This window comes from Quercus suber, unplaced genomic scaffold, assembly GCF_002906115.3.
Source record: "Quercus suber isolate HL8 unplaced genomic scaffold, Cork oak 2.0 scaffold_396, whole genome shotgun sequence".
NCBI classification, from domain to species: domain Eukaryota; kingdom Viridiplantae; phylum Streptophyta; class Magnoliopsida; order Fagales; family Fagaceae; genus Quercus; species Quercus suber.
Window position 1 is genome coordinate 228,308 of NW_027069848.1, and position 18,030 is coordinate 246,337.

The 18,030-nt window shown below is 34.5% G+C and overlaps 1 protein-coding gene across 1 annotated transcript; it reads right to left on the reverse strand.

The window, feature by feature from the left end:
- Nucleotides 1–807: 807 nt before the first annotated feature.
- LOC112032435 (peroxisome biogenesis protein 12) lies at nucleotides 808–13,095 on the reverse strand. The gene is made up of 10 exons (XM_024065196.2): nucleotides 12,771–13,095; nucleotides 12,584–12,689; nucleotides 10,771–10,919; nucleotides 6,400–6,646; nucleotides 5,726–5,835; nucleotides 4,591–4,665; nucleotides 3,669–3,755; nucleotides 2,746–2,832; nucleotides 2,414–2,551; nucleotides 808–1,282 (listed from the first exon to the last, which is right to left on the reverse strand). The coding sequence occupies exons 1-10, from the start codon at nucleotides 12,876–12,878 to the stop codon at nucleotides 1,211–1,213; spliced, it is 1,179 nt and encodes a 392-aa protein (XP_023920964.1). The 5' UTR covers nucleotides 12,879–13,095; the 3' UTR covers nucleotides 808–1,210.
- Between the last annotated feature and the right edge of the window lie 4,935 nt (nucleotides 13,096–18,030).

Sequence of the window (18,030 nt, forward strand, 5' to 3'; positions counted from 1 at the left end):
CTTATTGGACCTTCTCTTTTGGTTAAAGGGATGTAAATTTTTTATCTCATAATTTAACCCATTGGGCTGCGCTTTTTAACTGGTGTGGGTCCATTTCCATCTCCTCTCTTCTCTCTTGGGTTTTTTCCCCTTAATATTGAGGATGGGTTGAAACCATCATTTAACCGAATAATGATTCGGAATGCCATGCATCCCAATGAATATCTTCTATTACCTGTGACTGTGAATGAGTAGTCAATGTGCACAATCTCCTTGTTCAATGCTTAGATTTGAATTCCACTACATTCATCTCTCAATAGGATCCCTTTCAGGAGCCGCAGATATTGATATCCCCCTTCTCTCCGTTTCCTCCTATCCGCACACACCATTAGTATATCTAATGTTCACCAACACACATACTATCCAAATACAGCATAACACTCTTTCAGAGTCTATACATCAAGGGTCACTATAGAAAATGCAAAATGCATCGTATAAGGACACAATGTGATACAGTGAGGAATGGTTAACGTTATTTCAGGCAAGGCAATTCAGCTATTGCAAATATAAAAAAAAAGGGTGGTCTTCCTAAAATCTCCTACTCCACACACACACACCAAAGGAAGAGAGAGAGAGAGAGAGAGAGAGAGAGAGAGATCATTGCAACGAAACTGTAGAAGTAATCCCCATTTCTCTATAACTGTTGTGGAATTGTGTGTGATAAAGACAACTTACACACCCTCATATGGCATTAAATATAACCTAGAACCAACACAAAATTTAAACCAAAAAAAAAAAAAAAAAAAAGAACAAAATTTGATGACTTCCTTAAAAAAAAAGAACTGATATTGCATCAATAGTTCTTTCATACAAACTCATTATGTTACAGATATCAAATCATTACACATCTATGATCTAACTCTAAAACATGGATAATGGCTGTGGACTCAAAGAATGTCACCTGACACCTCAACGCATATAATCATTAATCTAATATTGCCCAAAGAGATAAAATACAAGAAAAATGTTTATAAAATAGATAAAACCCTAAAAACAAAAATGGTAATAGTAAGATATAACACCAGTCAACAATTGAACTGAACCTTATTTTGGTTTGCTTGTCATGGCCCCACTTGTGGCTGAGCATCTTTGCTTCGCATTTGACTTGATTACTGAATCCTTCTTGCATACAAATGTATCGCTTTAATTCATGATTCCCAACAGGGTTTCTCTATACATCATGAAAGAGCCTCCTTATATGGTCACCAGTTGCAGGCATTAATGTGATTGGGCACCGTTTATACTGCCAAGAACAAAAGCAAAAAAAAAAAAACAAATTTGTTAAAAGAGACAATATTTTCACCCATGAAACTGTCCAGTGCAAAAACCTTTTTAAAATGGTTAAAACAGACAATTTTTTTTCACCCAATAAAAGGCCAAATTATAATTTTGGTCCTCATACATTTGTCACAGTTTCAATTTCGCCCTAACACGTTTGATTGTGTCAATGTTTTCCTTCAACTTTCAGAATCAAGGATCCTCAACTATAAATTGGAGTCAATTTCATCTCTCAAATTTCAAAATCAAGTCAAATTCGTCCCTCAAATTTCAAATTCAAGTCAATTTTATCCTTAGAAGTTTACTTGATTAAGGATAAGATTGACTTGATTTTGAAAGTAGAGAATTAATTTGACACAATTAAATGTATAGGGATGAAATTATAAGGGCCTACATTGTTGGAGAACCAAAAGGGTAGTTTGGCCCCAAGGAAAATAGTATTGAGTAGAATAACCAAGCTGGAAGGATGTATGACAATTACAAAACAGTCCACCTAAGATAATGCAAAATCATAAATTTTTCTCAAATATATGTATATTTCAGGTGCATTTCCTAGCTTTAAACCAGATTTGATCTTAATATAATACTACTTCGGTGAATAGAAGTGTAAGGATGCACAAAACAAATCTACACATTCACAGTGCTACATGGAAACAGGTTTCCTCAAATTCAAACAGGTTTCCAAGCTGTTTTGAAACTGATTAGTGATAACACAGGAAGTAGGACTTGCATGGAGAACATTAACTATGGAAGAGACAGATTCATATGTGGTATTACAAATTAGCTTTGCTGACATGAACCAAATATATGCTAAGGTTCAGAAATAAAAAGTAAATTATAGAAAAACTAATAAAAATTGTTTGTTCACTACTAAGTATATGATTATTCTACAATAAATAGAGGCTAGGGTTGTTAAAAGTCTAGATTGAAATAGCTACAAAGAAAACCTAGATGTATTGAATCAGTTCTGTGACATATTAACCTTGTCCTCTGAGACAATTTTCATGCCTCAAGCCCTTCTAGAATACTTCCCCTAAAAAACATAACAATCACTTCTATTTTTCAAGTCAATAGTCAACAAGTTTGGAGGCCTCACCTGAGAAACATACTTAAATATGCATGCGTAACAGAAGACAAACCCTGAAACTGTAACTACAGATGGATTCGCACGCTTCTGTGAGCACAAAGGACAAATTGTTCTGTCAGGTGGCAGTGGAATACCCTCTTCAGCAACCTGTTTGTAATGGCAAATTTGACTTAACTATTTAAGCAACATAGCAACAACAACAAAAATTGCTTCAATTCAATTACATCTTTCCCCTTTTTCCATGTACTTCAATTCGATAATATTGGGCACCATACACCGGTAAATACATGTGTGCGCACATAGAACAGGGTAAGCCAAGATAAACTGAAAATTTTCTTCACCTTTGGTGGAGGAGGAGGAGGTGGTGGGGGGTACACAGTTGGAGCTGACATTCTCTCCTCAGCAGATTGGTACCACCATTCCATCATCTATTATTAATCAAAATCAACGAAGTATTTGTCAATTGATGTTTTATAAGTAAATAAAATATTAAATGACAATCAATATAATAAAGAGATAAGAATAGGATCATAAAAAGATCTAAAGTTCGCAAAAGAGTAGTTATCTGCTTTCAAGATATAATAATGAACACAAGAAGACATTTAGCTCCCTAACAATACAGATAAGAGATTTAGGCAGTTCAGAAAAGAATAATGTCTGAAAGAGGAACATGACAGAATTTATGAAGTGTCATGTGCATTTCAAATTCAGAGAGCAAACCCAAAATACAAAGGAAAAATTTTAATGCCAGAATTATATAACTAACATTCTGCAAGAATGCCAATTTCAAGCAAACAGAAAGAATTTTGGACTATTACACTCTTTTTTTTTATAAATAAATTTTGGACTATTACACTCATACATCCATTCTTTTTCTGAATATTCTTTAAATTCTTGATGGGCTTTGCACCCAAAAGAAGAGGGGGGGGGGGGGGGATCTTATGATTTGTCTGTTTAAAATTTTCAATTAATGTAAGTAAAAACACGGTTCAGAAAACTCCATGATTTTCTCCCAATTATCTTTTTCCTATTCAGTTCCTCTCCTTTTCCAAGTTTTCTAATCCTACAATTAGTGGAGCATAAAAACACAGATGACAAGATGATAATAATAATAATGACATCACAACATATCAATACCATTTCTTTTTCTTAGTATGAACGAAGGCATTATGAAAGTAAGCATTATTAAGAAAAAAAAAAAAAAAAAAAAAAAACTATTAATTACCCAAGGCCATAACATTGCATATGTGTAAATCAGACTCACTTTAAAGAAGAACACTGCTGCAATTAATCCTGTTTGTGCATAATCAAGTGCCGTATACATACAGCTGAGCAGTGCACCCTGTACCGCCTGTATCATAAAATATGTCAAAAACAGCGAGAATAAACAATCAATCAAAAAATGATAGAAAATCTTACATTTCGACTTAGTTAGCCAATTGTCTGAACTCTGAGAATAAACAATCAATTAAAAATTAAGATATAGTATGATTACAAACTTAGGTCAAATTTTCCAAGTTTACTCACACAATCTGGTCGAGTGCTTGAGTGTAACAATATTTTTACATTCTACAGGTAACTTGCATTTTACTGGGCAAAATACAAACAATATGTACAATTAGGAACAAGAGAGCTATATGTACAAATCAACTTCTTTTGCAAAGGAATTATGACATCATCCAAATGCATTCAACCATGAAAGAGAATAATAGAAAGCTTTTCATTGAACATGTTATCACCATGACTGGCTTATTAAGCGAAACCAATCACCTAATCTTGAACTAGAGTGACACTACCACATCAAAGAACTAGAAACACTTTTTTTATTGGTAAGTTACATACACACCTGGTGGATTTGACCCATGATCTCACCCTCCACCTTGCTCTTACAAGAGGAAAAGATTTCTATTTGAGGTAGAGCTCATTGGCATTTATTTTCTCATAGCCATCTCTTTTTTATAAGTTTTGGCCCCAAAGGGAGAAGGGGAGATTCAAACTACTCCTCATAAGCATTGAAAAGCCCACTCATCACCCTTTAAGTTATATTTTAAATTAATTTGTCAAAATCTTTTCATTAAGTAAAACAGATTAATATGCCACTACTTGTATATGTACTACTGCGGCCTAAATTTTGTGCAACTATATAGTAAAAGCTACCAACCTAACTAACCAAATGACTTTTATACCTTCAGCCATGGTGGCCCACGAAGTCTTTCACGTTCACGGCTTCTTATCTTTGAAATTCTAGAAGAAGTATCCATCTACCTTGACAACAAAAAGGTGAATTCAAAAGTACTGAGAAATGTAAAACAAGATATTTAAATTTTATATATATATATATATATATCCTTCTTTGATCATACAAATTATAATATCCAAAAGATTATGTTGACACAATAAATCACGAACATGATTGGCTATATTTATGAGTGCAACTTATGAGTCCGTTAGCAATGTCCTCATTTTTTGTTAAGGCAAAGCCCCTCTCTCCGTCTCTCTCTCAGTAAAGATGACAGTAGTGTCATGAGGGTTAACAACATTAATTAGTATAATAAATAAATAAATAAACTTAACAACAGGATCACCTGTAATCTAAAGGATGACGGCATTTGTATTCTACATTTTTGCCCTTCCATTTAATATAATCATGTAGTCATTGACTCATTGTTTGGAGCAAGAAGTGATGACATATGCTTAACTTGTTTAGCTGACACAAAAATGTACTTTTATCCCAAATAAAAATAATAATAAAACCACACCCAAATACCTACCCATTGACAACATATGTATAATTCACACATATCTACCCATGACCTTTTTATTATACACTTGACATAATATAGTAATTTATTATCACACTTTATATGCATAAGGACAATAAATTATTGCATGCTTGATAAGGTGCAAGAGAGATTATTGCACTATGTGCTCATGACTAAAAGAAATACAATATTAAACAGTTCAATTTCTAAGCGACTTTAAAGACAATTTATATAAGCAAATAACAAATGAGACAGGCTTACATGTCAGCTATTTGACACCAATATATTTTTTTTGATAAGTATATTTGACACCAATATATAGCCCATAGCAATATACATGACAAATCAGACAGAAAATTGTATGCTCATATAATAATGTAAATTTTATTTTGAAGGTAACTTTTGGCCTCAAGAGGATGGGGAAGGGGAGATTCAATCTAGTGACCTCCCCTTCATGAGGCATGGTCCCCAACAGATTGTGCTACCATTTATGGTACTCATATAAAAATGTAAATGTACTCGCCACTAAATATTCCAAAAAAACCTTGCTAAATTATACCAGCTCTTGCCCTGTAGCTCGGCAAACTTGAATCCCAAGTGCATGTAGTCCTAACGAATAGAATCCAGTAGCATCCAACAAATATAACAGCTGATAAGCAAAAGATACTCCTGTATTGCACACCAAAAAGGAAAAATATATTATAATGGATGATTATACCACAGGTTCTTAGAGAGAATTGTCAGGTACAACTGAAGGACATTCAATAGCCTCACCCTGAAGACATAACATCATATATTAAAAATGCCACAACATTAATCATGAGACTAATGATGAGTTTACTTGCTAGCGCAAGGGAAAACATAAACTAATCACACATACAATTCATCAAATTTTTGTTCGTTACCTATGCAGGAGACAATTATCTAACTTCTAATTGAGGACAAAGAGAAAGTCAGAGAGTTCCGCTTATTAGAAATTCACAGATAACATAAGAGAAAGCCATAGAGTTTCATGAATAATGTACAATCATATTTTAAGAACATGTAAAATATAATTTTTTTAAAAAAAAAAAAATTGATTGGTAAAATTTGTTTATTTATTATTAAACTTATTTAATAGTGTAATCCAAGGTCAGTATTAATATATATATATATACACACTTAAATGAAGAACAGACAAACAGCATTGCTTTGCAAATAGAAACCTACGACTAGATTGAAACATACACATACCTTCACTACTAGCATGTATCCATGGATAGCAGGTGCCTACAATTTTCTGAATCCTCTTTGTCAAGCGTGTCCTAATTGATGCTTCTGCTTCCAAATTTCCGCTTGAAGCAAGAGAATCCTCCCCTCCTATATACTCAGTATCATCAAATCTTTCGTCATCATGTCCCCATAAACTTGCTTGAAGCCTGGCTTCCCTTTCTTTATTGTATATTGAATGCAACTTTGACTTAAAATACGGCAGCACAACCTATACATATTAACTTCACAAATCATTATCCCTTCATCTACCCACAGCTCTTACACCATGTTTGGCAAAACTGAGGGGGAGGGGAGAGGAGAGAGGAAGAGCATGGAAAGGGAAAGGAGAATAGTTTTCCTTCATTGTGTTCGGTTTGCAAGGTAGAAAAGAAGGGAAAGAGATGAGGCTCATGTGCAACTCTCTTTTTTCTCATTACCTTCCAATTTGGAAGGAAAGATAAATGGTGGGTCCCATGGAAAATAATTCCCTCCATTTTTCATTCCCTCTCTCAATTTCTCTCCAACCAAACAAAGGATTTTTCTTCTCTTCCCTCCCTTCTTTCCATCTTCCCTCCAACCAAACATAGCCTAAGTGAGAATAAATTGATATAGCACAAGAAACTGTGTCTAACATACACACTCATGGTCTACAAACACTATCTTTTACTTTTTATTATTTTTGTTGCTTTTCACGAAAATGAACACCTAACATGATTGTATAAGATATCTTTGGCAACGAGCTCTAGCTCAAATGGCCTTTCCTCGCATGGTAGAGCAAGGTAGAGGTTGAGGTTGTGAAATCAAGACACATCAGGTGCATATAACTACCAATTATTTATACATATATATATATATATATATGCATACACATTTTCACAGCTCACAAACTCTATATTTTACACACACACACAACCCCCCCCCCCCTTTATTTTGCCTTTCATGAAAATGAACACATAACATTATTGTGTTAGACATCTTCACCCATGAGCCTTAGCTCAATTGGCCTTTCCTTCCCTTGTAGGAGCAAAATGGAAGGTGAGATCATGGGTTCAAGACACACCAATGTGGTGTAACCTACCAATAAAAAACCACCTACTATTAGAGAGAGAGGAATGGATGAAGTCATAGGCGGAGCCAAGGGACCTCACTCAAAGCTCCTTTGTATTAGTGCAAGCAATCCCAGTTTAAGCTTCACAAATATACCAAATCTCTTTCTGTTCAGCTTGGTCGTGTACATGGAATTCAACAAAGCCATGCAAGGTGAAAAAATGGTCTCCCACCGTTAGGTAGGAATGGATTCTATGTACACATTTCATGCAAAGGAGTAAAATGATTTTCTATCTTTTTACTCAAAAAGACTTTCTTTTTCTTTTTTGATAAATAATGGAATTGTATTAAAAGAGAAATACACCAGGGGTGTACATGAAAAAGTACTACTCAAAAAGACTATATTAATAGGACTTTAGTTTGTCCCTTTGACAAAAAGATAAAGACATTATAAAAAAATAAAATTAAAAATTAAAATAGAGATAAACATATGATGTTAATTTATCCAAAAAAAAAAATACTTAAAAAATATACATAATATTTCCTTCAAGCTTAACCCATGGTAATTCACAACAATTGAAATTCAAATTTTCCCATATCACATCACTTTTTAATTTCATATCAATTATCAAATTCATTTTTCTCATGACATTTAAACTCAAAGTAACTGGTTAAATTTAAAGAATTAGTTAATTACACACACACACATACGCAAACACAGACACACATTATTTATGTCTAATTCTTTTTTTTTTGATAGATAATATGAGTTTTATTGATGAAAAAGGACAATGTGTTTACGATTGTAAACACACTGCCCTTGAAACAGATACAATCAAATCATAGGGAAAGACTAATAGAAATAAGGAAATCAGACAAGGAGCTACAATGCGTAAGCCCCCAAATACGAGACCACTCAAACAAAGTCCTAGCAAGCAAGGTCTTCAACTTATCTATAGAACTCTCAGTGTCCTCAAAAGTTCGGGCATTTCGTTCCTTCCAAACTAACCACATAAGGCATGCTTTTACCAAATTCCAAACCTTTGAAGAGTAAGTTCCCAACCAATTCCTCCATGCAAAAAGAAGAGAAACAATAGTGTCCGGCATCACCCACTGAACCCCAAACATAATAAGGACCTCACTCCACAAAGCAGATGCAAACTTACAATGGATCAAAAGGTGATCCACCGTCTCCTCATCACACTTACATAAACAACACCAGTTAACAAGGGGCAATTTCTTCTTAACAAGGTTATCAACTGTGAGAATCCCACCCCTAGCAGCAGTCCATAAAAAGAAAGATACCCTTTTAGGTACCTTTACACACCAAATACTCTGTCAAGGGAAAGAAACAGAAGGGGCTTTCAATAAAGCAATATAAAAGGATCGCACATCAAAGACACCACTATGATTCAACTGCCAATACAAGATATCCTCCCCCTCCCCACTAGGAATCCTGGCAGAGACATACTCATAGAAAGAATAAAATCTCCTCAATTCCCATTCATTAAAATTGCGTCGGAAATGGAAATTCCAACTCCTACCTCCCCTGTCTGGTGAATAAATTATCATGTCAGAAATCAGAGCTTCCTGAACCACAGCACATGCAAACAATTCCGGGTATAATTCTTTCAAAGGAGTAGGACCACTCCAAGGGTCGTGCCAAAACCGAATACGATTGCCCTCTCCCGCTACGTACACCATGTAACTGAAAAAATTGTCTGCACCTTTCCTGATATTCTTCCATAACCCACAACCATGAGTCCCTCTCACGACTCTAGTGCACCAACCTCCACTAACCTCTCCATATTTTGTGCCTATTACCTGACGCCATAAATGAGTAGCTTTCGTCCCAAATCGCCAAAGCCACTTCCCAAGTAGAGCTTGGTTAAAAAGCCCAATCTTCCGAATCCCCAAACCCCCTATCTCCACCGGCCAAACAACCTTATCCCAAGCCACAAGCGGATATCTGAAAACATCATTAGAACTCCCCCACAGGAAATTCCTCTGAATCCTCTCTAGTCTGTATGCTATGTGTTGCAAAATTGTAAACAGCGATAGATAATAAGTTGGGAGACTCGACAAAGTACTCTTCAATAAAGTAAGTCTACCTCCTTTTGACAGATACAACCGCTTCCAACCAGCAAGCTTCTTCTCCACCCTCTCAAAAACAGGATTCCATATCTAATGCCCAGATATGTCTAATTTCTAATGCCCAGATCCTTCCACTAATCTTTTTTCCTTCAATATCTTGACCCTTTCATAGTTTCAAATTTTAGGTTTTTACTATAAGGTCTTTGTGTAAATAATTAAAAGAATAGAGGAAGAACATTGAATTCTACATAATTTTTTAGAGGCAATCAAGGTAATGAGATAATATAAGACTTTCTAGGTATATTTCTATACTTTTAACTATAAATTAACTTAGGTATGAAAAATACATTATACTTTACATTATAGTAAATTTTGTACGATGATTACATTATAATATATATTTTTTACTTTTATTAATGTCAAAATAATATTTTTGGGATTAATTTTGCTTCCAATATTGCCCCTCCTAAACTGAAATCTGGCTCCACCACTAGATAAAGCTCATATTGGGTATGCTTCAGGATTACGTTGATGAGCTTCATCCACTCCTCTCCTTCTCTAATTAGTTTTTTTTTTTTTTTTTTTTTACTCCTCTCCTTCTCTAATTAGTTTTTTTTTTTTTTTTTTTTAATAATATAAGTAATAAAAATATGTTAAAAAGAAGAAGGGTGTCACATGAGTATATAGGAAGTATACATCAAGGACAAAAACAAATCAAGTGCATAAAGTAAAAAAGTCCATGAAACCATGGACGGAAGAAAAAGAACGAAAGCCTTACATTGCAACCCAATCTAGAAGAGTCTTAAGGAAGAAGAATTTAAGATCTGAATCTGATCTCTCTAAATCCTCAAAATGCCGGGTATTCCTCTCCCGCCAAATGCACCACATAAAACAATGGGGCACAACCATCCAAAGAGCAGAATTCCGATGCCGATTATACTTAGAATTTTATTAACTACTAATTCAGACAATAATGCAGAGAAGACAAAGCCAATGAGATCTAACTAATATTGTACCTCCTCCCACAAAAAAAGGATGGAGAGTGAGGTGGTGGATTCAAAACTCAATGGGTGTGTGTGTGTGTAACTTACCAATCAAAATAATTATAATAACAATACATAGATAAGCAAGCCACAAGTACTATCTGCTCCAGAATGAAAAGAAATGTTTACTGGAGTTTCAAAATTAACAAAAAGAAGCAGATGATTGTACCAGAAACACAACTGAAAGAACTTTTTGGCGCTTCTCTAACCCAGAGTGATTAATCCCGTCACCGGACATCAATCGAGCATCATCTTTCTTTACTTTTATCTTCACAGCTCTCCTCCTTAAACCATATAGAGATTCAGAAAAAGATGCATCTGAAGATTAGGAAAAGAAAAAAATATATGCAATGAGTCTCAAGTAAAGATTTAAAGCAGGCTAACTCTACATCAAACACACAAAAATGCTGCAGCGGTATGAGAAACTTAGTACTAGAGATTCAAAATGCATATAAGGTGGGCAATATAAGCAGATCTTAGGACCAAAATGTGGGGTCTCTTTATAAAAATTTTATCTTCCAATCATCAACAATCTCACATCTACATTTTTCTTTTTCTTTTTGGATAAATCGATAGTTGGCTGAGGGGAGATTTCAACGGACATCCCTGATGGAAATACCAAGAAGTGCCAATTGTACTACAAGACTCATGGCTAAAGGGCTGGTTCATGAGAACAATCTCACATGTACATTGAATTACATATTATTATTTTCACAATAGACGTCCCTTCCTCCATCTTGCTTCATTAGATTTAAGTGCCACCGCTGCATAAAAGCAGCTTTACCACTCATTTCAAACTTCAAATCATGCAGAGACCAGAGACCATCACCCATATCACATTCTTACAATATACAGACTCACCATGCATTATTTTCAAAATTTTATTTCAAGCATCTCCCTTACAGCCCCTGCACCCTCCTCTTTCTGCTTATCCTCACAGATGGCATTATGTTTTACTGCATTAAGGGGGCAAATTCACATAGCCAATAATAGCTGCTCACTTGATAACATGTAGAACCTTATTATTCACTACAAATACAAACCAAATTCCCTACACTCACAAAATGTTCTTTTTTATCAAATGGTTATAGTGGGATACACAATGAAAAGTAGCCCAACCATATATCTTAAACCCTCATACCCTAGCTGAAAGTGGGATCTAATTTCAAGTCTTTTGTACAACACCTCAGAGACATTCCGAGCTAATCTAGCCAGAAATTTCAACTTTTGCAGGTACTTAAAACTCAAAATAAGTTAGACAAGTTCCAAATAAAATGGTTTTTGATAAGTAAGTATCAAATAAAATGTTAATAAAATATCATAATGTATTCTCAACTAGTATTTCCACCTTCAAAAACTCCTCAGACTGGCTCTCCAAATAAAATTAGGTGTAAGGTAAGGCCGTCTACCAATCACCTCTCTTATACCCAACAAAAGTAGGAGCTTTGTGCACTGGGTACAACATTCTTCGTAACTTACAGAAACACCAATGGGTCTTAAACTATTCTCACAAGTATAAGAAGTGCCATTCCATACAAAGCCCATTGCCCCCAATGACCCCTTTCTAGGAAAACGGAAAATGAGACATGGGTTTGGGGGTATTTGATACCAACAAAATTCTTCTTGATTTTTAGCTTAGGGATAAAATTGACAACATCAATACACATATTATAGCATTGCATTAATGCAGCCCATCTCTCAAAACAAGTACACGAACCTTGTAATGCTTTTTATCTTAGATTTTTCTCCATGTACCTTATCCAAATTGTATACAACTCTAGAACAAAGGTAGGCATTGGCATCCAAAACACCAATACAACTCTACATGTTATATATTCTAGAAAAGCAATAATATTCATTAGCATGTAGTTATTGATAGTGAATTCATCAAAAATGAATAAAAACATTAAAATATATATATATATATATATTGATGGAAAACAAGCAAAAAAAAAAGGGGTAAAACGGAAAAAGGGTTCCACCTGTGGTACGTAAACTGTGAGTTTCGAGAATGAGCATGAGGAAAGCAAAGAATTCATCTTCATAGTCTAAAACACTGTGGAACATCGGTCTTCTTAAAGCCAATACCTGTAGTACTTGTTATTGTTCTACAATTAAATATATATAATCAATCGGAAAATGAAAGAGAAGAGAAGAGAAGAGAGTTACGCCGAAAGAATAGGTGAGAGCGGCGCGGAGGCTGGCGGGGAGCTGCTGAGCCGCCGACATCTCGAAGAAGGTCGGCCGGCTCCCTTGCCCTCCTACTTGAAACAACATCCTCTCTCTCTAAACTCTCTCTCTTCTTTGATTTGGTTTTACACTCTTATCTTCTAAATAATTCTGAAGCTCGGAAAGGAAAGGATGGATAATCGGGGACCGGGCGGTTTATAAATAACATGTGCTATCATCAGAATGTACTCGCTGCTCAATGCTCTTTTTTATTGGGCCCACTCCCAAACACCATCTTTTTGTTTACTTACTTTTACTATTACTAATAAATCATTCTTTCCTAATCACAAAACCATCAAACCATTCTCATCCAAATAAATAATGGATTAGACTGGTAAACTCTTTTGTCTTTTAATAATTTTGGGTATTTGTATTTGTATTTATAATAAAAATAAATAAATCATCAATGATTTTGGACAAGTGGACTTGGGTATCATGATATATGGTTTTTGTGGACCAACTATAGTTCTTATCCATTTGGACTTGGGTCTTCAAGGAATATGTGTGGGCTTTCATTATTTAGTGCAAATGGGTACCTATCAAAAAAAAAAAACTTATAATTGGGTAATTTTCCTCCATACTCATTTCTTTTTGTAAATAGTTTGGGTTTTATGGGGAAAGGCCCTATTAGAAAGAGACAAGGAAAAAAAAACATGTTTGACGTGTGCTTAGAGCATTCACTGCAGTGGAGTTAAAAATTTAACTTTTTAACTCCATCAAAAGTTACTTTATCTATTATACCTATACACATGCTGCAGCAGTGGATCTATTTTAGCTTTCAATACAATAAAATAATATAAACATCACAATAAAATAATATATCTACTACAATAAAATAATATCTCACTATAATAAAATAATATATTCACTACACTCATACATCACAGCCACACACAACCACAACCGCCGCCGCCGCCACCACCACAACCACCGCCGCCGCCGCCACCACCACCACAGCCCACAACAAAAGAAAAATCACAGCCCCACACACACAACCACAACCACAACCACCACCACCACCACCACCACCACCACAGCCCACAACAAAAGAAAAAAAAAAATTAACCAAGTCCACACATCACAGCCCCACATACACAACCACAACCACAACAACCACCACCACCACCACCCAACAAAAGAAAAAAAAAATCAACCAACCACCTACCACACCACAGCCCACACCAGGAAAAAAAAAAACAGAAAGTGCTGATTGGCGTGGGACGGGATGGCGTGGGACGGCAAGGACGTGGACGGCGACGGCCTGGGACGGCAAGGACGTGGACGGCGACGGCCTGGGACGGCAACGGCGTGGACGGCGACAGCCTGGGACGAGATGGCGTGGGCTGGGAGGGCGACGGCGTGGGACGGCATGGGCTGGGACGGCGTGGACGACGACGGCGACGGCATGGACTGGGAGATGAGAGCTTGAAGAGAGAGATGAGAGAGATGAGAGCTGATGAGAGAGATGAGAGCTGATGAGAGAGACGGTGAGATTATTTTAATAGAGGATTGAATAAAAAATTAATTTTTTTTTTAGATGTGTGCTACAGTGCACATCTATTTATAGATGTGCACTGTAGCAATTCATCTATAATATTTACCTATGGCACCACTGCTGTATGTGTTTTTTTGTGTTTTTGGAGCTAAAATTTAGCATTATAGCATTATAGCTACACTGCTGTGAATGCTCTAAACAAGCACAACCCATGAGGCATGAACTCATCACATGGTGTCGGCTAAGCCCACTCCGTGTGTGTGTGTTTTTTTTTGGGCGACAAGCCCAACTCCATGTGTGGGTGTGTGTGTGTTTTTTTTTTTAGAGAGAAGGAACACCGTGTGGTTGGATGAACTTTTTTTTTTTCTTTTTTCTTTATATTTTTTTATAAATGAAAAGAAGTAGCTGGATGATATTGTTTAGGATTTCAAATTATTGCACCCAAAATCCAATTTTCTATAAAATAGTGCTAATGTAGTATGGAGATTTTCCAATGATACCGTGTCATCTAGTTTAATGGCATGTTTGTTTGTGGCGATTTTAAGGAGAATGGAAAAAGGAGAGAGTAAATAGTATTACTTAGTGTTTGATTAGATAAGAAAAAAAGGTGGAAAATTGGTGGAATCTTTTTTTTTTTTTTTTGGGGGAGCACAACAAAATGTAATCTCTCCAAAATGGAGAGAAAACTGGTGCGCAAGTGATTTGGACAAAAATGTCCTACGATATGCAACTTCCCTTTTTTTTCTTTTTCTTTTTTTTTTTCTTTGGTTTTTTCACTGTGCAACGTTCACTTGAATAGTTGAATCATTTATCCTATTTATAAATTTAATTTTTTTTTCATCTGTTTTCTTTGGTTGTTGTCCTTTTTCTTCTTTGATTTTCTTATTATTCTCCCAACCATGAACCATCTCGTTCGGGGTTTTTTTTTTTGGTTCATCTTTTTCCCTCTTTTTTTTTTAATGGATTTTTTTTTTCCACATCTATTTTGGGTTCTAATACTCTTTTTTTTTTTTTTGAAGTGCCCATCCATACGTAACTTTTTAAATAAAAATATAAATTATTACTCTTTTTTTTTTTAATATAATAAGGGTATAAGAGTAAAGATTTTATTTTCCCTTATTTTTGTTTGGGAAATGCTAATGAATGTCATTGGGTAATGGTTAATAATCCATTTAAAGAAGAGAAATGATATGTCTACAACATATCATTTTTATGAGAAAAGAAAAAAACAATTAATGTTTTGATAGTTTTTTTCATTTCTCATAAAAAGTTATATCAAAATTTTCCTAAAATGAATTGTTAACCATTGTCCTAAAGGCACATATTAGCAAGGCCCTTTTTGTTTAGTTAGGGAAGTGGAAAAGTTGAAAGATGGAAAATATGGTTTGTCTAAATTTACTCTTATGTCCTTATTTCATTATACATAAGAAATACTTTTCTTTGTAATGAAATATTACTTATTTATTTATCAATTAAAATTAATAAAATAACATTTTAAAAAATTATAAAATTATACCTATTATATATATATATATTTTCTTTATTATTATATTTATTACATTTTTGTAAAACAATAGAGAAAAAAAGAGCACAGAGATGAGGTGGGTACTGAACTAGCAAAAAAAGAAAGAAAACAAACGAGGAAGAAAAAAGTTACAACGTAAATAAATAAATAAATAAAATGAGAGAGAGCATGGAAACTAGAAAAGAACAAGCACAAAAAGACGATAAGAATGAGAAAGAAATAAGAGAAAAAATGGAAAGAAAGAGATAGTTGTCCAACGAGACAAATATATAACTTCACAGTTACAACTTTGTCATCAGTGTTTTCTCTCCAAATTGGAGAGAGCATTTAGTAGGTCTGGGGACAAAACACCTAGACCCAACCAAAATTCTTCTAACTTTTTACCTCCATCCAAATAACCTCAAAATCATTTTTCACTCCTATTTTCTCTCATTTATTTTCTATCCTTCCTATTTCACCCCTAACAAATGGATCTTAAGGGCTCGCTTGGTTGGAAAGATTGAAAAGCGAGAAGATAGAAAATGGTGGGAGGATAGAAAAGTTTTAATTTTCCCTCATATGTGTTTGGTTGAAATGATGAAAAATTATTTTATTTGATTAAGGAGAAAAGTAAGAGGGTAGAAAATTAAGTTTTATAAATTTATTTTTATGCCCTTATTCCATAATATGTAAAAAATAATTTATTTGTATATATTAAATAAAAAGAAAATATTACTTATATAATTATAATCAATTTATAAAAATTCACACAACACACATATTATATTAATTTAATTTTCTTTCTTATTATATATTTTTAATATAACAATAGTTTTTTATAATAAAAAAAAAAGCAAAATAGTATAATATTACTTTATTCCATCAAGGTATGCATGTTTGAGCTACACGTCCCAATATTCCACTGGGTACAAGCAAAATAGTGTGTTGAAAAAATAAAGAAGAAGATTGTCCATGAGGGAATTGTAGTGGATGTGTGGCTGGGCGTGTAGTTGAACGTTATAGTGAAATTCAGTGCGGAAAAAAATATAATTGGATCCAACTAAAGCAAGTCAACACAAAATCACTCTTGTCCTCTAGCCAAATTGGAGAGATCGCATTTTAGTGGCCTAGGTGGAAAATATCATGAGCTACTCATCTCTCAAACTAAATACCCATAAAATTCATTTTCTCTCATATTTTTTACTCTCTTTTCCATCTTTTTAAAAATCCACCCAACTAAGTAGAGCCAAAAAAAAAAAAAAAAAGTATGTGAGAGCTGAACATCACTTAAGAACCTCCTCCCTCTCTCTCTCTCTCTCTCTCTCTCAATTTACCCTTAGGAAATAAAGAAAGCAATTGAGGGCCAAACTATCTTGGCAAACACAAATTTCAATTGAAACTTAAAAGTACTATAAATCCCATTTTTAGTGCTACAATTTGGTCATAGCGAATGGTGGTGTGATTCCCAATGTCAAAATCTAAGATAGCGACATAGCGTGTTATTGTGTGCATAATATAAAGATTGAACATAAAAGAATCAATAAAGGCAACCCATTTTTCCATCAAAATAAATAAAGACAATCCATTTACTTCCAAAAAATACACCGAATGCGAATTTCTTATCAATCCAAACACAGTAGCATCTTTGACAACAAAAATGAATTACTTCTTATATAAGCTGAAAAGATATTTGGATTGAGACAAAATAGAACACACAAAAAGGCAAACATTAAAGGAAAGAGTCAAAAATTTCCAATATTCTGAGGTTGCGATCAGTGTACAGTGTACTACGTGCCCCTTAAGTACGAGCAACACGCGACCAAAAAGTTATACAATGTCACTTATGAGAAATTGTGTCACTAGATTTATTTATTTATTTATTTTTTTGTACATACAAGCTCATTCGTGAGTATTCTCAGAATTAATGTGGTGATCAAAATTATAGCACCAATTTACCTACTCATATGCTGTTTCATCTGTGTAAAGCTTTCTGACTTGGTACACTAGGCTGCCATCATCATCCAGATCAAGATGTTGCTCATACCACTTTACTTCCTACTCAGAATTCCGGGTGCCTACTTCAACCTCCAAGGGTTGTTGTTTCGAATGAAAGCACAACCAAATTCATCTTGTAGTGGGAATTAGTATCTCTACATGTAACTTAAAGCTAAAATAAAGCATGTGCTCTAGAGATATGCAAA